Source organism: Gracilinanus agilis, chromosome 1, assembly GCF_016433145.1.
Source record: "Gracilinanus agilis isolate LMUSP501 chromosome 1, AgileGrace, whole genome shotgun sequence".
In the NCBI taxonomy this organism is placed as follows: Eukaryota; Metazoa; Chordata; class Mammalia; order Didelphimorphia; family Didelphidae; genus Gracilinanus; species Gracilinanus agilis.
In genome coordinates this window covers 721,047,923-721,070,204 of record NC_058130.1, presented here as the reverse complement: position 1 = coordinate 721,070,204, position 22,282 = coordinate 721,047,923, and the positions used below count along the sequence as shown (strand labels likewise).

Genomic DNA, 22,282 nt, shown 5'->3' with positions numbered 1-22,282 from the left:
CACTTCAGTTTTCTCATCTGTAAAATGAGATGGAGAAAGAAAAGACAAACGACTCTAGCACCTTTGTCATGAAAATCCCTAATGGGGTTCCAAAGATCCAGACATGACTGAAAAAACTGAAAAATAACAACATGTATGAGCCATTGGACTAGGTACTTGAGATACAAAACCAATCCCCCCCCCCCAAAATCCAAACCAAATACTCTCTACCTTCTAAGGATTTCACATTCCACTCAACTATACATTTAAGATGTATACAGATAAGGAAATACAATATATATGCAGTAATTTTGGAGGGAAAACACAACAGGGGAAATCAGAAAAGACTCTTGTAGTAGTTTGCACTTGAGCTAAGGCATGAAGAGATTTTAAGAATCAGTTGTAAGAAGGATTCACCTTCCTTCATTACATGGTAGATAGTCTGTGTAAAAATACACGGGGAAGAGGTGGAATGGGATTAGAAGAATCAACAAATATGTTAGTTTGATTGGAATGTAGAGTGGAGATTAATGTTAAATCAGACCAGAAGCTTATGTTGGATCTAAATAATTTAGGGCATTAAGTTATAAGAGATGAGATTTTATCCTAGCTAAAAAAAGAAACTCAAGAGAAAATGTAGTGGCATGGTCAGAACTATGTGTAAGGATGATGATGACAATGATGGCCACTATAAAAGCAATTGTATACTCCAGAGATTTATACATTTGATGCCTCATTGTCAAATGGAGTTTTCTCTAGTTTCTCCAAGGCTATTTCATTAGAGTTCTAGACTTCCCATACCCATTCCAACTACAAACTTTACCTATGGATTTAGACAAAATACAAAAAGTTTTTATCATGAGATGGTTGGCTACCAGGTGATATTTTTGACTGTTGCAACTCATTAAGACAAGAAAGATTGGAGCCATAATTTGTGAAGCTATGGTTCACAATGATAAAATCAGTCACTTTTCTCTAATTTCTTCTTTCTTCCCTGAAGTCATAGAACACTTGGAAGTTTACATATCACTCTAATGTCCATTGTCTTGTTTTATGTGAAGAAAAATAAATATAGCATGTAGTCTGAGTAGATCTTCCAATTCCCATTTTGGAAATGAAGAAACCGAGGCACAAAAACATAAAGTAACTTGGCCAAGGGTATAGAACTTATAAGTGGTAGAGAGAGGACTGAAACCCCGGAGTTGTTGTTATTCTGTTTCCAGCAAATTTGTGAGCTGGAAGATGTTCTGAGGAAGTAGGAGGTGTTATACCAGATGTCAGTGTTATGGAAAATCCAGGAACAGAGGCCCTGAAGAATAAGATGATGGCCACTTACAATAAATAGGTCCAGAGAAAAGCCAAGAGGGTAGGAAGCTTGATATTTGTGAGGAATCCAGGATTTCTACTTCCCAATATTTTCACAAAATTACCAGTATCACCTTCCTAGGACCAGACCTTATGACTGAGAGGAGATCATTTTGCTAATGAGTCTCCTCAGGGCACCCTTTATATCTTTGTTTCTCAGACTATAAATAAAGGGATTCAACATGGGGGTCACCACAGCATACATTACTGAGGCAACTGTGCTCTTCCAGGAGGAGTGGGTAGTTGAGGAGCTTAAATATACTCCCAATCCTGTGCCATAGAATAAAGAAACAACAGAGATATGAGATCCACAGGTAGAAAAGGCTTTATACCTACCCCCAGCAGATGGGACTTTCAAAATGGAAGAACAGATCTGACTATAAGAGAAAAGGATCCCAGTGAGGGGGATAATACCCAGAAGTCCTATTGTTAAATATACCAACACATAATTGATAAAGGTGCCAGCACAAGAGAGCTTCATAACTTGATCAAGATCACAAAAGAAGTGCTGAATTTTATGAACACAAAAGGAGAGCTGTGTTACCATCAGACAGTGGAGGAGGGAGTCTAGAAGGCTTAATATCCAGGAGAGCAGCACCAACAGGACACAGAGCCTAGGACTCATGATAGCTGCATAGCGTAGAGGATGACAGATAGCCACAAAACGGTCATAGGCCATTACGGTGAGAAGGAAATTGTCCAAACTAGCAAAAACCATAAAGAAGTACATCTGGGCAAAACAGTCAGCATAGGGGATTGCCTTGTTTTTTGTCAAGATGTTCACCAGCATCTTGGGTACTGTGGTAGATACCACACAGAGATCTACAAAGGAAAGATTGGAGAGGAAGAAGTACATGGGGGTATGGAGATGAGAGTCAGAGCCAATGGCCAACAGGATGAGCAGATTTCCAAGGACAGTGACTAAGTACATGCCCAAGAATAGCCCAAAGAGGGGCCCCTGCTCCTCTGGTGTCTCAGAAAATCCCAGGAGAATAAAGTCAGTGAATTGTGTTTGGTTTTCTGGTACCATGGGGCTGACTTTTCTGTTGAGAAAGAAGAGTGAAAAGAATTTCATGTAAAAATACAGTTATCCTTATATTTAGTGGGAAGAACACTAATTGAGAATTTTTAGGTTCAGTTCCTGTCTCTGCCACTTATTTGATTTATGGTCTTGGACAAGTCATTATTTACTCATTCAACTTCAATGCAAGATGGAGGACATGGGACCTAATGACCAAAGATACTTTTTAATTCAGACATTCTTTGAAACAGATTAAACCACATTTAGAAATGGACAATTTATTAATACCTTCTCCAATTTTCTCTAAGCCTCAATGACTTTGAGCACTGGAATAAAGAAAGGGATACTATCAGCCAGGTAAGTCCACTCCTGAAGCCTAGAGCAGATAGAGAATACACTAATCTGATATGACAGAAAGGTTTTGGGCAGTTGATTTTTCAACTGACATCTTAAAATTACATCAAGATAGAAGGGACCTCATAGGACATGCAGTACAGAACTATATCACGCAAAAAATCCACTAGAAAACATACTTGGCAATTGGGCATATATCCTTTCCCCGAAGACCTCCATTGAAGGGAAATCTCTCAACTTCCTGAGGAAGCCTATTACACTCTCATTTTCCTTTCTATTGAGTCAAAACATTGCCATTTTCTGGTTCTTTCCAATGCTTTAATTTTACTCTCTTGAGTCCTTGTAGAAGCAAATATCATTATTCTTTTCTAAGGAATCCCTTTGAATATGTGAAGACAGTGATCCCATATTCCAGATGTTTTCTCTACTTTAGGCAAAGAAATTAAACTTCCTTCAGCTGACCCTCACAGTGCCTTTACCATTCTGACTGCTCTCACTTGGATTCTCTTCAGATTATCAGTGACCTTTCTAAATTATGGCATCCAGAAGTAAATACAAAATTCCAGATGCTGGTCTTACTATGGCGAAGGACAAGGGGATGATCACCACCTTCTTATTGGAAGCTATGATTCCGCTAATATAGGCTGTTTCCTTTAGATTACTTTGGGTTCCATATCTTGGCTGACTCACAATGACTTTATAGTCTACTGGAACCTCCAAGATAATTTTCAAATGAATTCTGATTGTGTGTGTGTGTGTGTGTGTGTGTGTGTGTGTGTGTGTGTTTGTGGGGAGATTGTGTTTTCTCCTTTCTTATATGCTATAAGTATGTAGTAATGGATGGGATCAGTCTTGCAGTGTGAGCCTGTGTTGGTAAACCTTCCCTGAGATAGTCTAGGGCTATATATTTTAAAGGGCACTACCTGAAACTTGGTGCCATCATTAATCTTGAGGGCATTTTGGGAGCTCCAGGCAATAACCCAGTTCTGACAACTGATCTGTAGACTTTTGAAATTCAGATATCCATCTCTACCAACACTGTGTTTTTGATTCAAGTGGTTTTAGAAACGGAAAAAAAATCTCAATGGAGCATGTGGCCCATGCTAACAGTAATCTGGATTGAAGATAGATCCAGGCTTAAATAAGATTATTCAGTCTAGGAAGTATTTCTAGAAAGAATGGAATCAGATTTCCATTTAAGATTTTAAGATAGTGTTATTGACTTCAAATAAGGACAGAGTCACCTAGTATGTTTGTTATATTAAATGGAAAAGGCAGGAAAAGTCTGAGTTAAGAGGGAGAATTTCTAGAAGACCAAGCCCTCTGAGAATTCCAGAAGCACTAAATCTTAGAATTGGAATGGACTATCTATTCCAACCTATACCTAAAAAAATTCTCCCTGCATGATCCATGGCAAATGTGGCGTGGGTATGAAAAGCATATACTGAGCTCTTCCTACATGGTTAGGCAGGCAGCCCTCATTTATTAAACTTTTCTTGTGTCAGATACTGTGCTAGGTGCTAGTGATAGAAAGTAAAGAAATAAGAGGGGTGAGGAGGGAAGGGAGAAGGTATTAGTACAACATTTGGTGGCAGAATCTGGAGACTCAAAAGCACAGACAGGAGGAGAATGAAGAGCAACAAACCTGAGCCCTTCCCAAAATGGGGAATTCCATGAAGGAACTCACAAATGGAAAAAGGAGGGTAGCATGGGGGAATGAAATTCCAGGTGAAAAGGCCCCAGACACTTGAGTCATGAATTTGAAATCCACAGAATCAGAAACATAACAGGGAAGGTCGATGACTAGTCATTTTATAATTGAGAAATATTATCCAGCCATTGCTTGAAGTCTACTATGCTTAGGAACCCATCAACTCCTGTTGTTAGGCCATCCCACATTTGGATAGCTTTAGTTGTTAAGAAGTTTGTTTTTTTCCCCAAGATCTAAGGTCTAAATTTGTCTTTGTGCCATGTCCTCTCTAGGTTAAGGAAAATAAGTTTAATTCCTTTTGATAGCCCTCCAAAAAATTAAAAATATCTACCACTCCAGAAAAGATAGGAGCCGAGAACATATCTTTTGTAGGTGGCTAACTTGAAGCTCCAAAGAGAGAATACCTGGGGAGATCAACAAAAAAGGAGTGTCTTCCTCTTATAGGGGGTGATGGTAGTGATTACAGTGGTAGTGGTAGCAGGTACCCTACCTGCAGTTGATGAGAGAAGACTCACCCTGAAGGGCTGCCCTGGCCAAAGGAGTGCTGTGCTGATTCCTTTTTAACTTACCCTCCACTAAGATCCTCAAATCTTTTTCAAATGTGCAGATTATCCTTTGGTCTAACTCTCTTAACCCACACTCAGGCAATCAAGTTTGGTCTTTAGAAGACCACAATTATATTTTCCCTCAAGACTTGATATGTTTGGGGAAGGTCTTCTAATACCTATAAACTTCCATCAATGTGCTTCCTCTATTGATTTTGAGTTGATATCAATATGTAGCACAAACTTAATTGGTTTCTAGAAAGGGGCATTTACTAAGATTGTATAATATGAATAATGGATATAAAATATAACCCATTCTTCCAAAGTTAAAAAGATGGTGATATATTCTCCCACAAGCACATAGATCTTCCAATAGAAAGTGGAATCAAATTTAGAGAGTATATGTTGCAAAGGTATAACACAGCTTGTGTAAATTCTTTTCAAGAGATTCTTTTCTCCCCTTCAAAGAATTTAAATGAAATTCCTCCTAGGCATGGTATAATTTCTACCTGTGTTTTTATTAGAAACCCAATGCTTTAATTATTATGAAGTTTTTCCTTCTATCAAGTCTAATTTTTTTGCAAATTCCATTCATTATGCATAATGTAGTTTTCTGAAGTTGAACAAACACCTCTGATCTTTCTATCATGATAGTCCTTGAAATACTTGAAAACATTTTTCCCCCTATCATGCTATCACATGTTATCACATGATATAAGGAATTCACCTGTTCCTTAGAAGCCTTCTAGCTTTTATTTGGGCTCCTCACTCCCTCTCTCCCCCCTGACTCAACCATTTCCACATCTTTGGAGGGAGATAAATGCAGTAACTACCTAATAATTGATGAGTCTCTCATTGCACTGTATACCACCTAACAACACGTTGCCAAATACATCCTGGATATTACTCACAGGAGAACTCAAGTAGTTACTTTTGATATACTGATTTTTGGGTGAATATTATAAATATCTTCAGCAAAAGTCTGAGCTTGCAGAGGAATGGAGATAGGAATTAAAGGTAGAAAGGAAGGAAAGATAAGAGAAACATGGAGATGAATATACTAGAACCAGATTTTGAGATCATCAGAAGCAGAGAGAGGAAAAATGAAAAAGGGGACAAGATTGATAAGAGATGAAAATTCAATAAAAATTACATTTGGACAGTAGGTAGAAGAAATTAGGAAGTTATGTGGGAATGAAAGAAACAACTGCTCCTACTGAATAAAAGAACATCTGAAAAATGTGCATATGCAGTGCTATGATGGCCCATAGTCCATATAATAATGTCTATCAAAGGCAAAATCAGCTTGCTTGGTATATTAATGGACTAAACTACAAATAGAGGGAGACTGAATTAGTGACACAAAGTAGGACTAGAGCACAGGTCATTGGACTTTTAGCCTACTTACTGCATTACATTTACATCATTAGTTTCAATAGGAATAAACTTAAGAAAGGAAATTCTATTTTCTTCATCTCCAGAGTACCTGGGAATTCTTGCTTGTTCCTGATGCATTAGACTAAGTTCCCTTTACTTTTCCCAGTTATGTATAGTCTGTGGCTGTGTCTTCATTATATGTTCATATATTTCTTCCTCACACTCTCCCTAGGAGGTTCAGTCCCTCGTCTGAAACTCCTTCTCTTCTTATCTTACCTCAGATAATGGGAAATAGTTTTAGCTTTCCCAATGGACTCATATCTCTAATGACAAAAAAAATTTAAGGTTATCAAAAGATTCATCAAAGAGGATCTTGTTTGACTCTCAGAAAAATGATTATGAAGTGCATAGTGAATTTTTTATCCCCATTTTATGGCTTAGGGCAGTGATGGGCAAAGTACGGCTGGTGGGCCAGATGTGGCCCCCTGAAATGTTCTATCCGGCAGCGTGACATTATTTCTAATCTGATAAATACAATGAGTAGGATACAATATAATGAAACTTTGAAAGAATTGCCTTAGAAACAGACTGACAGAGGAGCATTTCCTTTCCTTTGGCCCCCTCTTTAAAATCTTTGCCCATCATTGGCTTAGGGCCCAAGAGGAAAAGTGATTGAATCAGAGTCCTATTTCTAGTTAATAACAAGGTTGGAATGTGAACCTGACTTAGAATATAGGGCTTATTCTACTCTCCTTTCCTTTTCCTCCGGACTTGGACCTAGAGTGAATTTTGGGTTTCAAGTAGATTCTGGTGTGGTTTAGATTTTCTTGCTCCATGGAGTGGATTAGGCTATAATTTGAGCTATGCTGAGTTTGGAAAAAATTTCAATTTATGAACAACCAGAAGCTGCTTTTCCCCTGACTTTCCACCTCCTTTTTACTTCTTTCTCTTCCCAACCCTTCCCACTTCCGGTCACTTACTGGACATCACCAAAGGGATATGTTTTGCTGACTGTATCTGTTGAAAGAGAGAATAAGAAGGTAGAAACTGTGGGTCCCAGAGAAAAAAAATGGAGAGATTCAGGTAGTTGGACTGATATCTCTGGGAGGTACTAGCAGACTATCTCTTTGCCTGAGATAGTTGGTATCTAATCATGTGGAGGAACATGAAAGAACATTTGTAATTTCTAATGCCCGAGAGACTCAATTTCCAAACTCTTCATTAGAAAAATCATATAATTGTATTTCCAATCCCTTAGCAGCTAAACTCCCTGTGGGGAAGGAAACTATAGCACCAACCTTCCTAACAATAAGAAAAGTCCAACATTTTATAGGAAGTTACAAAACTCTGGAGATCTTGAGCAGAAAGGCACATTAGAGACTCTGGTCCAATCATAATCATTTATGACATTCTCAGGAAGGAATTCACTGTCTCCCAGAGCTTCCCATTCTGCTATTGTAGTATTTTAATTGCAAGGAAATTTTTGGCTTCTGATGAGCCAAAATATGCCTCCTTGTGCATTTTCCTCATTGTTCCTTGTTATTTTTTCTGAGGCCAAGAAGAACAAATCTAATCAATCTCCCAGGTGAGGTAATATCTTTTTTCCCTTTTTATGTTTCTGAATATAATATTTTATTTTTTCCAACTACATGCAAAACAATTTCTACATGTCTTTTCCAAAATTTTGAGTTCCAAATTATCTCTTCTCCATCTCCTCCCCCTTCCCCAAGATGGCAAGCAACTTAATCCAGGCTATACATGTGCAATCAATCAAAACATATTTTCATATTGGTCATGTTGTGAAAGAAGACTCATATATAAACTAGAAATTATGAAGAAAGTTGAATGAAAAATAGTATTTTTCAATCTGTAGTCAGATTCCACCAGTTCTGTCTCTGGGCAAATAATTTACAACAGATCATTGTACAATATTGCTCTTGATTGTGTACAAAGTTTGCCTGGGTCTTCTCATTTCACTTGGCATCAATTTATGTATGTTTTTCCAAGTTTTTCTGAGAGCATCCTGTTTATCTTTTCTTATAGTACAATGGTGTTCCATAATAATTATATATTCTAATTTATTCAGCCATTCCCCAGTTAATGAGTATCCCCCTCAATTTTCAATTCCTTGTCACCACAAAAAGAGCGACTATAAATATTTTCGTATACATAGATCTTTTTCACTTTTCTTTGTTCCTTCAGATATAGTAGTGGTAATGCTGAATTAAAGAGTATATATAGGTTTATAGCATCTTGATTTTAGTTTTCAACTTTTTTCTAGAATGATTTGAGAGGAGTGGATATAGATTAGTTCACAATTCCATTAGTGCATTAGTATTTCAATTTTTCCCAATCCCCCAACATTTATCTTTTTCCTTTTCTGTCATATAAGCCAAACTAATAGTTGTAGAGTAGTACCTCACAGTTGTTTTAATTTGCATTTCTCTAATCAACAGTAATTTAGAAGGTTTCTTTCACATTACCAAAGAGAACTTTGATTACTTTTCCTGAAATCTGCCTGGTTTTATCTTTTGATCATTTTTTAGTTGGGGAAAGACTTTTGTCCTTGCACTTAATTCTCTATGTATTTGAGAAATGAAGCCTAGTTGTGAAATATTTTTCACTCTTTTGGTTACTGTGAATTTCCCTCCATCTTGTTTTCCTCTTTGCTTTTCCTCTTCATTCTTCTTTCACTCTATCTATCCTCAAAAGTATTTTGCTTTTGACCACTGCCTCCTTCTACTGGCCCTCCCTTGTATTCATACTCCCTCTTGTCCTATCTCTTTTTTCCTCCTACATTTTTGGAGAGTAAGATCAATTTCTATACTCAGCTGAGTATGTAGGTTATTTCCTTTTTGAGCCAATTCTAATGAGTACAAAGTTCCAGTGCTCCCCCTCAATTTTCTCATCATCCTATGTATTGTAAAAACTCTTTTCATGCCTCTTTTAGGTGACATAAATTACACAATAGTATCACCTCCTCCTTCTTTCTGCATTCCTTTTTTCTGTATTCCTCTTTCTCTTGCCTTAATTATATATTTTTAGTTATCATCCTATCATAGTCAGTTCATATCCCTGCCCTCTTTCTATGTGTACTCCTTCTAACTGCCATAATAGTGGTAAAGTTCTTAGGAGTTACAAGTATCATCTTTCTGTGTAGGAATTTAAATACATTGTACATGCTTTTAAAATAATTTTTATATCCTAATCAATTATAATGCTGTCCAAATTTCTATATTCATAATATACCAAATTCTTAATGCATATATCATTTTTGAATTACCAAATTTTGAAACCCTAATGTTAATTATATTTTTACCTGTTGCTTAATATGATGGTACATATCTTATAGCAACAATTTTACATGCTCATATGTTTACCCAAATTTTTTGATCATATAAAATATTCTTTATATAATATCACATCTTTTAATGAGTTGATATTAAATTCTTATATGCTTTATACTTATATTTAGCAATCCTCAAATTCAGTTTGGTAAGCATGTTCGGTTAGTCTGATCACTCAAATCTGTATTTCACACACTGCAAGTCCTAATAAATAGCTTTTCAATATAAGTTTTGTGCATTCTTAAATTTAACTGAAATTCTATTTTTAACTAGTAGTCAATGAATTTACACTATACCATCAGTTCCTATTTAATTCCTTAGCAAATATATATTCTAATGGGTAGAGAATGAGTTTTGGAGAAAGTGGACGATGGTTTTTGGTTTCTCATAACTACTTCCTGCTGAACTGGGGCAGCGTGGATGATTCACTCTCAGCATATGATTTTCTCATGGACCAATCTCTGTCTAATGGGGTCTAATTTTGAAATGTAAGTCAATTGTATTGTTCTAATAATCTTTAAGTTAAATTTTCACTAACATCAGTGTGATTAATGTTAGGTTGAATTCATGATTGTTTAAAGAAGCTTTTTCACTCTTGGTTAAGCACTGAGCTAGACTGATGGTTTTTGGCTAGCTAAGAAAGTTAAGCTGCACTTCTATACTTCTGAACATAACTCAGAATCATTGCTTTCTATCTGATTAAGTTTTTCTTAGATTGCATTTTAGAATCTTTTGTAATTTTCATTAGATATATCTCAGTACTTAACCTGTTGATAGAATTTGGTGATGGGATCAAATTTGTCCCTTTTTCTGTTTTTTTGATTTCTATGTTCCCTTTCTCATGGTCAGTGAGAAATGGAAGGAGAAATGTTTGACAGATTAGGTTGTTTAACTCTTGCCTTAATAAGAGCAGAGAATAAGATTTCTTTTAACCAATTAAATTATCTTAGAGTTTAAGACATTCAGAAACTAGGATGTTATTTTCTGAATTTCTTAAACGCCTCTGTCTTTCTCCCCCATTCTTCTGGAATGAATGAAGAAGAGAGAGAGAGATTTATTTTTCCCAACAAGTAACCTTCCCATTGTGATCACAGACAAACAACATATAACACACAGACTGATCAAGGACACATTTCCCGGGCATTTCACACACACTCTGACAAATATAAAACATAAATTATATAAGCTAGGCTCTTCTTTTCATCCTGGCAAAAGATCAATTGTTATGATTCATATCTCCATGACTAAAGAATTCTGTGAAAAAGAATGAGTCAGAAAAGGGTTAACTCTTGGTAAGGAGCTGGCTGACATATGATGAATTTTGTTTCTTAATTACCTTTTTTCATGCTTCAATAGATATTCTAAAATAAATACACTTTTACTTCTGCACTTTTCTATGAAGTGGGACTCTGATACCTGCCTGAATAGCTCCCATTATGTTCTTTCATTTTTCACTATTTTTTAAAAGTATGTTTGCTATTCTTTCTGTTATAGGGTTAATAAGAATGCAGTTCTGGAAGGGTGATTCTATGCTAATTTGTCATTCCCCTGTTTTCCTTGTGTTTCACTGTTTCCTTGGTCTGTGGGAGTTTGGGAACAAACCCAGGCCGGGTACTTTCTTGCTGGGGAATTTAGAAACTTGCATTAACTCACTAACTGCTGGTTTATTGCAGGGATGATTCTAGGGGAAATTTCTATATTCTGGGGTTTGTTTAGGGACTTATTTTGCAATAGTGGGTGGTCTGTGACTGTGGTTATTCTTGCCATGAACCTGTATTGTTTTTCTGTGTCTCCCTGGAGCTGAATAAGGATACTGATTGCAATAGTTTTAATGCAAGTGAATGTCACTATAAAAAGAATCACATAGGGTGAACTGAGTGTGGAATTTCCATCCTCCTGACAACCTGCTGTGCTGGATTGTCAGAGTTGGTGACAAGCTATGCTAAACGTCATGGCTTTGATGGCTTCCTGCATTTTGCCCTATACAAAGTCATATTCTGAGTCTTCTAGTCTAATATAGAGGCTACTAAATCATGTGTTAAACTCACTGTAGCTCCACAATATTTGAATTGTTTCTTTTTGGCTGCCTGCAATACTTTCTCCTTGATATGGGAGTTCTGGAGTTTGAGTATAATATTTTTGGGAGTTATCCTTTTGGGATCTCTTTTAGGAGGTTTTTGGTGGATTCTTTCAATTTCTATTTTGCTTTCTGGTTCTAGAATATCCAGGCAGTTTTTCTTGATAACTACTTGAAAGATAATATCTATGCTCTTGTTTTGATCATGAATTTCATTTAGTCCAGTAATTCTTACATTATCTCTTCTGGACCCATTTTGCAGGTCAGTGGTTTTTCCAAGTATCTTTCATGTTTTCTTCTTTCCCCCCTTCTTTTGATTTAATTTTATTGCTTCTTGCTATCTCATAGAATCATTATCTTCCACTTGCTGAATTCTAATTTTTAGAGAATTATTTTCCTCAGTGAGATTTTGTGTATTCTTTACCATTTGACCACTTTTACTCTCTAAAGAGTTCTTCTGTTCAGAGAATTTTTATATATTTACTCTTTGGTATATCTTTACTTTGGACAATTCTACTTTTTAGGAATTTCTTCTGTTCAGTGGTCTTCTGTTCCTCTTTTATAATTTGACTTATTTTGTTTTTTTAAAGTATTATTGTCCTTAGAAAATTTTTGTGCCTCCTTTACCACATTGACTCCTTTTTTAATGATTTTCTTTCATTACTCTAATTTCAATTCTCAATTTTTTCTATCTCTCTTATTTGATTTTAAAATTCCTTTTAGAGTTCTTCCAGGAATTGTTTTTGGGCTTGAGACCAATTCATATTTTTCACTGAGGCTTTTGGTTGTGGCAATTTTGACTTTGCTGTCTTCTTCTATGATAGTACTTTGTTCTTCACTGTCTCCTTAGTAAACATCTACAGTATTTTTTTGTTATTTGTTCATTTTTTGGTCTATGTTTTGACTTTGTACTGATTAAAATTCTCTGGAGACCATATCTTCATTTTATTGTCATTTATTAAATAGCAAGAAGCAGCACAGGGAGGGAAAGAGAAAGAGAGAGAAGCAAAAGGTACTTGGCTGGCTAGTTGGGATAGTGAGAGCCTGGGGTGGCCTGGTCAGTCAATGCTTCCAATCACCTTCTCTGTGAGCAATTGAGTAAACCCAGAGCCTCCTGAGTGCCTGGTTTCCAGAAAAGCCCTAACTTTCTGTTGTTTCTGTCAACTTATGCCTTTTGCAATGTCCATTTCCAGGGCCTCTATGATTAGAGGACACAGACCTCAATTGAGACAAGGCAGATCTCTTGGATGCCAAGAGATGTGGCAATCTGGAATGGCTGAACTCTTCCCCACTGCCTCCCCAGCTACTCCACCACATAAGAGAGTTCTTGTTTATAGATGAAACAAGGAGTTGATGTCCACCCTGACAGTTTTTACATCTACACCAAAGAAGGGAGGACCCAATATAGCCTCAGGGAGAGACAATTTGAGCTTTAGTCCTAAAATCAAACTATTTGCACTTTAAAAATCAGCAGGGATTTCCAAATTAAGATGGTGGCAGAGTAAAAAGAAGCTGCTTAACCTCCCCTAACCCATGCATATAGGACTCCTCAAGAAGACATAAAAACAAATCTAGATGAACAAAGGGATCCTACAACAGGGTGTAGCATTGAAGGTATGTGAAATTGGGGCATTTCTATGCTATAAAGGGGTGAAACAGCTCTCACTAAAATGCGAGCTGAGCAACCCCCACACCCCACACCACCTACAGTGCCGAAGCCAGTGCAAAAGAGTTAGAGCAAGTTTGGGGCACCCATTAAGTCGTTGGCTTGGGATCACCAGGGCCTGCTCCTGAGAACAGCAAGACTTGAGACCCCAGAAGGCTAAAGAACGTGTGGAGTTTGAACACAGACCCTGAGTGCAGGTGTGGACGCAGGTGTGGATGCAGATCCTGAGCACAGGCACGGACCTCAGGTGGGGACCCAGTGCAGAGGGGTGCACAATTGTGGAAGCAGCACCCTGAGACTGTTAAAGGAGCTTCGGGCAGAGGAACAAGCAAGGGGACAACCAGGAGGCTTGACCCTGAGGACTAGACCTGAGACCTCAGGAACCTGAAGAGTGCAGACAGACCCTGGGTGTGAGGATAAACCTGAAAGGGTACTAGGCTCACAATGGCAAACCATCCACAAGAACCCCAAAAGAGAAAGATCAACAAGAAGAAATCTTTAACACTCGACAACTTTTACCCAGAGAAAATTCAGACAACAGAGCAAACAGCAGAGGAGAACAAACAAATAATCATATCCAAACCTTCCCAAAATAATGAAAACTGGTCACAAGCTATTGAAGAGTTCAAATCTGAGATGATGATGAGAAAGATGGAAGAGATCTGGCAAGAAAATAATAGTTTAAAAGGCAGAATTTCACAATTGGAAAGTGAGGCAAGTAAATCAAAGACCAGAAATGACCAGATTGAAAAGGAAAACCAGTCTCTAAAGGCTAGAATTGAACAATTAGAAGCTAATGATCTCTCAAGACAGCAAGAACAAATAAAACAGTGAGAAGACTGATAAAATAGAAGGAAACATGAAATATCTCAGTGAGAAATTGACAGATCAAGAAAACAGGTCTAGAAGAGACAATCTGAGAATCATTGGTCTTCCTGAAAAAGGAGAAATTAATAGAAATTTGTACTCCATACCAAAAGAAATTATTCAGCAAAACTGCCCTGAAATTCTACAACAAGAGGGCAATATAGACATTGAAAGGATCCATAGGTCACTCTCTACACTAGACCCTGAAAAGACAATCCCCAGGAATATAATAGCCAAATTCAAGAGCTTCCAAGTAAAAGAAAAAAATTTTCAAGAAGCCAGAAAGAGACAAATCAGATATCAAGGAGTACCAATCAGGATCACACAGGATCTGGCAGCCTCCACACTAAAAGACCACAAGGCTTGGCATATGATATTGAGAAAGGCAAGAGAACTGGGTCTACAACCAAGGATCACCTAACCATCAGAACTGACTATATACTTCCAGGGGAAAGTTTGGGCATTCAACAAGATAGATTTCCAAGTATTTGCACAGAAAAGACCAGGATTAAATGGAAAGTTTGATATCCAACCACAAAAATCAAGAGAAACATGAAAAGGTAAATAAGAAACAGAGGGGAAAGAAATAAAACTCTTATTTTTTAAATTTGCCTCTTTAAGGGCTTCAATAAGACCTAATTATTTATATTCCTATGTGGAGAAATGTTATGTGTAATTCTCTGTAGTGAACTCTATTCACTACTATAGTATTCACTATTATAGTAATTAGAAGAATTAATCATAGGGAGAGGTTGGAGTACTAAATGGTCTAAGATGATATGGGGGATGGGAAAGAAGGGGGTGAATAGTAGAGGACACCAAGAGAAACTTGAATGAATAAGAAAAATAGGATATTCTATTACACACAAAGAGGGCATGGGAAGGGGAGGGGATGAATACTATTATAAGAAGGAGAGGAAGAGAGCATTAAGAGGTAATATTTAAGCCTTACTCTCAGTGGAATTAATCCTGAGAGGGAAGAGTAGCTATATCCATTGGGATATAAAACTCTCTCTAACCCTACTGAGAAAGTCAGAAGGGATAAACCAAGGGGAGCAGAGGAATGGGGAGGTCAAAAAAGGGAGGGGAGAAGAAGAGGGAGGGAATTCATTAGGCCTTAAAAATAAAAAAATAGGGGAATAATGAGGGAGGGGGCATAAAGGGAAGTAAATCAAGGGAGGGGACAAGGGTTACTGGCTTAAAGCAAACCACTGGTTTAAAAAGGAAATAGTTTAAGAAGAAGGGGTAGAACTAGGAGAGGATACCAAAATGTTGGCAAATACACAACTGATAATTATAACTCTGAATGTGAATGGGATGAATTTGCCCATAAAACAGAAGGAAATAGCAGAGTGGATTAGAAACCAAAATCCTACCCTATGTTTTCTACAAGAAGCACATATGATGTGGGTGGACATACACAGGTTTAATGTAAAGGGCTTGAGCAAAATCTTTTGGGCTTCAAATGAGAAAAAGAAGGTAGGAGTGGAGATCATGATTTCTGACAAAGCCAAAGTAAAAATAGATATGATTAAAAAAGACAGGGAAGGTAATTACATCCTGATAAAAGCCAGTATAGACAATGAGGAAATAACAGTGCTCAGTATGTATGTGCCAAATGGCATAGCATCCAAATTCCTAAAGGAGAAACTGGCAGAGCTCAAGAAGGAAATAGATAGCAAAACTATACTAGTGGGAGATCTAAATATTCCTCTTTCAGATCTAGAGAAATCAAACCAAAAAATAAATAAGAAAGAGATAAGAGAGGTGAACAAAGTCCTAGAAAAATTAGATTTAATAGATATGTAGAGAAAAATAAATAGGGACAAAAAGGAATACACCTTCTTTTCAGCTGCACATGGTACATTCACAAAGATTGACCATGTAATAGGGCATAGAAACATTGAAAAGAAATGCAAAAGAGCAGAAATAATAAATGTAACCTTCTCAGATCATAATGCAATAAAAATAATAATTAGTAAGGGCACCTGGATAGGCAAATCAAAAACTAATTGGAAATTAAATAATATGATTCTCCACAACCAGTTAGTCAAAGAAGAAATCATAGAAACAACAATTTCATTGAAGAGAATGACAATGATGAGACATCCTACCAAACTCTGTGGGATGCAACTAAGCTATTACTCAGGGGGAAATTCATATCCTTGAGTGCATATATTAACAAATTAAGGAGGGCAGAGATTAATGAATTGGGCATGCAACTTAAAAAACTTGAAAGCGAGCAAATTAAAAATCCCCAGATGAAAACTAAATTAGAAATATTGAAAAGAAAGGGAGAAATTAATAAAATAGAAAGTAAAAGAACTATTGAATTAATAAATAAGACTAGAAAACATGTTAGCTTTTCTAAAAAATAAATATTATTAAATGCTAAAAAAATCAGCAGGCTATTTTGTGGGCTAATAAGGTGAAAATTAATATTAATGTTTTACAACTTTCAACTAAAAATGAACTCTTAAAGTTCATTTATGCTACTAGAATGGAGAGAGAGCTGTCTTAAGCTTCAGGGTTTTTTTGATTTGTTTTTGTTATTGCTTTTTGTGCAACTGTTTTGGGGACAAATAAGTTTTCAGTTCTTCCCAAGTTGTCTGATCTAAGGAGAGGTGTGTTTACTACTGTTCTATCTTATGCCCTGGTCTATGAACAACTGCAAGTGTACTTTTCCCCCATGGAACTCTGACCACAATTCCCGCTCCCTGGTGGCAGCCAGCTCCAGTGTGCTAATTCCTCTTCTTGCTCTGGGATGTCAACCCAGGTCTATGGCCAATGCAATAGAATTATGCACCCAGTTCCAGCAAAGCATCCTCTTTAATCTTCTGACTCATTTTTGTCTGATACTCATACTCTCTGTAGGCTGAGAACTCTGGAAGTCAGAAGTCTCTGCTACTGATTCAGTTGTCCTCAAGGGCTGCACAGGCTTACTGAGGTGGGGTCTTCCCAGGTGCACCTTGGATGGGGCTACACTGCCCTGCATTTTTACCTGGTGTGACAAAACTTTCCTCCTCATCTCAAAACTGAGATTTTGTTCTCAAAATCTCAAAACTGAGATTTTGTTCATCTCATCCTTTTGTGGTTTCTGCTGCTCCAGAGTTCATTTTGAGTTATTATTTTTGTAAACTTTATTTCTGGAAATCTCAAGATTGCCTCTGTCCCTTGAGAACTTTCCTTGAGGGAAGTCCTACATTGACTTTGTCTCTGACTGAACAATAATCCTTAAAGTACTCAATGATTCCAGTTTAGGTGTGATTAGTAGATAATCAAATCTTAAGTACCCTAAAGGGATATAGTTCAATTGAGGAATGCCTGAACAAACTGTGATATATGATGGGCATGGAATACAATTGTACTATAAGGAATGATGAATAGAATGATTTCAGAAAGAGCTGGAAAGACCTACATGAACTGATTCAGATTGAAATGAGAAGAACTAGGAAAACAGCATACACAGTAAGAACAATATTATGGAACAATAAAATGTGATAGATTTTGCTACTAACAGCAATGCAATAATCCAGAATAGTTCTGAGGGAGCTATGAAAAAAGAATGCTCTCTGTTTCCAGAGGAGGAATGTAGATGAAAACATATCATTTATCACTTTTTAAATTTGTGTATATGTTTTGGGGTTTTGGTTTTATAAGATTATTCACTTATGAAAATGTTTAATATGGAAATGTTTTGCATGATAATACATGTACAACCCGGATTGAATTGTTTGCCAGCTCCTGGAGTGGGGAAGGGAGAAGTGAGGGAGACAATTTGGATGATATAATTTCAGAAAACTTATGTGGAAATTTGTTTTTAAAATTGAAAAATTAAATAAAAAGAAATAAAAAGATTTCCCCTGGTGTCTGGACTTTATTTGGCTGAGATGGATTAGACCACAATGAATTAATATCTCTGTTCTTATGAGAAAATTTAAATATATCTTTCTGAAATGATTTAAGGTTATGTACTACTAAGGGTTACAAATGCAGCTGCTTGATTCATTTTAATTAAAGATTTGCCCCTACAATAAGACACATTTCTCCACAGTATTTTTAAGTAAAAAAAGTAAAAAAAGTACATTTATTATTATTATGGACGGATTCTAGCAATTTAGCTTGCAAACAAAACACAAATGAATATAGAGGACAGCAACACCAGCAATAATAAGAGAGATAGAAAAGAAAGACATCACTGAATTTGGATATTGGGAAGTACCAACACCTGAATATTCCAGCTAGGAAGTCCTGAGGTACAGCATTCATGGTCCCATTCAGGAAAATCCCAGGCAGAATGTCCTCTCTATTGGTGAGACTCCAAAGTTTACTTTCCAGAAGGGGACTCTTATTGGGCTTTAAACAAAGAAGGCTTTTTGCTAACTGTAGTTCCTATAAATGTTTCTAGGGCCTTATTGACTTGTCCAAGGTCCTGAGTTCCAAGAAACCATTAAACAAACATTTCTCAAAATTTAATCGAGTCATGAAGAAAATATATTCTGTGAGATATGGGTTAATTTCACAGAAAGATGCTTACCCCTTGACAGTCACAGAGACTTGGGGAATCTGCTAAGAGCTCTGGCCAAAGCCCAAAGCAGTCCGAATCTCTACTGGGAAACATGAAGCCTATGATATAAAACAGGAGAGATTTATTAAAATTTATTTTAACTCTTTAGGTTACAAAAAATTTCCTCCAAGATGTTCCCATTTTACTCTCACAAAAATACCATTAAGTCAATACTGAATTTTTGATTCCCATTATATGGCCCAAGAGGGAAAATGATTGGAATTAAGTCCCACTTCTAGCCAATGTCAAGGATGGAAACTGAACCTAACTCAGGGTATTGGGCTTATTCCATTCTTCTTTGAATTTCTTCCAAACTTGATCCTAGGATGAGCTCTGGGTTTTCAAGTCAATTCTAGAATGGATTAGATATTCTTGTTCATTGGACTGGATTAGGCTATGTTTTGAGTTTTGCTGGTGTTGGGACAATTTACTTGAGTTTCTCAGCTACAGGCTGCTTCCCTTTTCCTTATTTCGAATCTACTTTTTTCTTCTCTTCCATCCCAACATTTCTCTTCTCCAATCACTTATTGAACATGACCAAGGGTACAGTTTTGGCTGAGTGTATCTGTTGAAAGGAAGAATAAGGAAAGTAGAAATTTGGAAGGAAAAAAAAACAGAAAAAAGGAGAGGTTTAGGCGATTTGACTGATATCTCTGGGAGGCATAAGCAGACACCTTCTTTGCCTGAGATAGCTGGTATCAGGTCCTGTGGTGGAAAAGAAAGAATATTCACAATTTTTAGTACCTCAGCTTTAATCCTTCAAATTCTTCATTAGAAACATTATATAATTGCATTTCCAATCCCCAAGGAGCTGAACTCCCTAAGGGGCAGGAAACAGAAGAAATTTTCCTAACAATGAGTGCTGACTAATATTGCCTGGGAAGTTAGATTCTGGAGACCTTGAGCAGGAAAGTATCTCAAAGAGTCTTATGGAGGAACCTAGGACAATTTAGACCCACTGAGGAAAGTAGCCATGAAGACATGCTTGTAAATCTGCTTGGGATTTTCTGGCAAGGCCATTTCAATTCGCAATTGCAAGTTTCTGTCTGGCTGAAACTCAGATAAGGAGAACTCCTGAAGGCTTCCTCCCCATATGGCCATAATAATCCTTGGGCTATATTTTTTCTGAGAAACCTTTGTAATGTGTAAGGTTATAGAAACATTGAGCTGTTCTTTATTTTGAAGACAAAAAAGCCTTTGTAATGTCATGACCAAATGACCCAGACTTTCCTTTTCCCATTTCCTGTAATCCCCCCGTTACTATTACTGAATAGATCAACTGTCTCTCTTCCTCAATTGCTAGAGCAAACTATAAATTGTAAGACTTAACTTTGAATAAAAGGAACTTTTATTATATTCATAGTGCTATGTGTCTCCCACTTGGTCCCTCTCGCTTCAGCCATACAGACTCCTGCCTTTCCTTTCTCTCTCTCTCTCTCTCTCTCTCTCTCTCTCTCTCTCTCTCTCTCTCTCTCTCTCTCTCTCTCTGCCACGGTCTCTCTGTCTCTGTTTCTCTCACTCTTACTTGGAGTTGGCCTCCTTGTAAGCTAACTCTCTCACTGTGGATGTAATGATGGTTGGCCCTCACATCCAGCCATTTTTCATGAAACAGAGTCTTCAGTGCAATCTGATTCATCTGTGTTCCCAAACCAAAAATCCACTGCTTCCCAGACATTTCATTCTACTCTTGTAGTATTTTAATTGCAAGAAAGATTTTGTTTCTGATTAGCCAGAATCATCTTCCTTGTGGATTTCCCTCATCATTTCTTGTTCTGTGTTAAGGGTCCAAGCAGAAAAAAATCTAATAATTCTTAAATATGAGATAAGTTCAGACCTGTGAAGACATGTTATGACTGACTAAAGTCTTCTCTTTACCAGGATCAAAATTTCCTGTTCTTTTAATTATAAGTGTTATCTTTGTCCTTCCAAACATTTTACTTACCAAATTAACCTTTTTGGAAGGCAAGTGTAAGACTAGACATTTAGTTTTATCAAATGTTATCTAATTAGATTTGATTCAGCATTGTAGCTGGTCAAGATCCTTAAAAAAGGCAACTTAAATATTTCATTAAAAGCTCAACATTTAATATCATCTCAACTAACCAAAATTACTTGTTAACTCTATTTAAATCAATTAATTTTATTTAATCAAGTATCAATAATTTTTTAGTGATTCTAGGTTCTCATTGGGAGGAGTATATGTAATAAATTAAATCCTAGGTTTTGATTATGAAAACTTGGTTTTGAATACAACCTTGGATTCTTAGTAGCTTTGTATCTGGGCAAGTCACTTCATCTATCTGAGCCTGAGTTTCTGAATGTAATAAACCCTACATATATTGATTTTATCAGGATCAAATGTAGCAATGTATATAAACAAACAGAATCTTCAGCTACATGTTTTTTTGTTATGTTTTCTATTGGTATTATTACTAATGTATCATGATGGATTCTTGAGGTCCCAAACTCACCAAAATAATAGATACTTGACTTGGTCTATGGACCCAATCCCAATTCTATTCTATAGCCTCAGAGTTTATTCCTATGAAAAATTTGGAATAAAGTTTAATTCATGTCTGAACTCCAAATGTGGACCAAGTTGGTTCCCAAGTCTCATACAAACTCTCAAAGTAGTAAACTGAATTGAGGTATGGAGTAAAGTTTATTTCTCCTCCCCCCTGCCCCCGAAAATATAGGAAATGTAAGGACTTATAGGAGTCTATAAGTAGATGCTGGAAACATGAGTTTTTCAAACAACTCTGCATTGGGGTTCATAAGCAGATATGGAACACAAATTGAGAAATTTATATTTTTATATAAAAATACCAAATAATTTGATGATTATTACTTTTTTCTTTTTTCAGATTTAAATATTTTATTTTTTTAGAAAAAATTTCCATGGTTACATGATTCTTGTTTTTACTTCCCCCCTCACCCCACCTTCACCCCCCCCCCCATATTCAATGCGCATTTCCACTGGTTTTAACATGTGTGATCAGTCAAGACTTATTTACATATTATTGATAGTTGCATTGGTGTGGTCATTTAGTGTCTACATCCCCAACCATGTCCAAATCAACCCATGCATTCAAGTGGTTGTTTTTCTTCTATGTTTCCACTCCTGTAGTTCTTCCTCTGAATGTGGGTAGTGTTCCTTTCCATAAATCCCTCAGAGCTGTCCTGGGTCATTGCATTGCTGCCAGTACAGAAGTCCATTACATTACATTCAATTTGATGATTATTACTTAATATAATTTGGATTGTGAAAATGGTATTCCTTCTTCACATCTACTCTATGAACTCCCACTATTTTCTTTGAGATTATAGACCTTTTGTTCATCTGAAACACTTTTGTTATTACACACACACACACACACACACACACACACACACACACACACACACA

At 36.7% G+C, this 22,282-nt stretch overlaps 1 protein-coding gene across 1 annotated transcript in view; it reads right to left on the bottom strand.

The window, feature by feature from the left end:
* Positions 1 to 1,435: 1,435 nt before the first annotated feature.
* The window catches only part of LOC123232174 (olfactory receptor 7A10-like), a 26,501-nt gene continuing 5,654 nt past the window's right edge, over positions 1,436 to 22,282 (bottom strand). The window contains exon 2 of the mRNA XM_044658545.1: positions 1,436 to 2,382. Within this exon, the coding sequence (XP_044514480.1) occupies positions 1,436 to 2,382 (947 nt within the window). The remainder of the gene's footprint in view (positions 2,383 to 22,282) is intronic.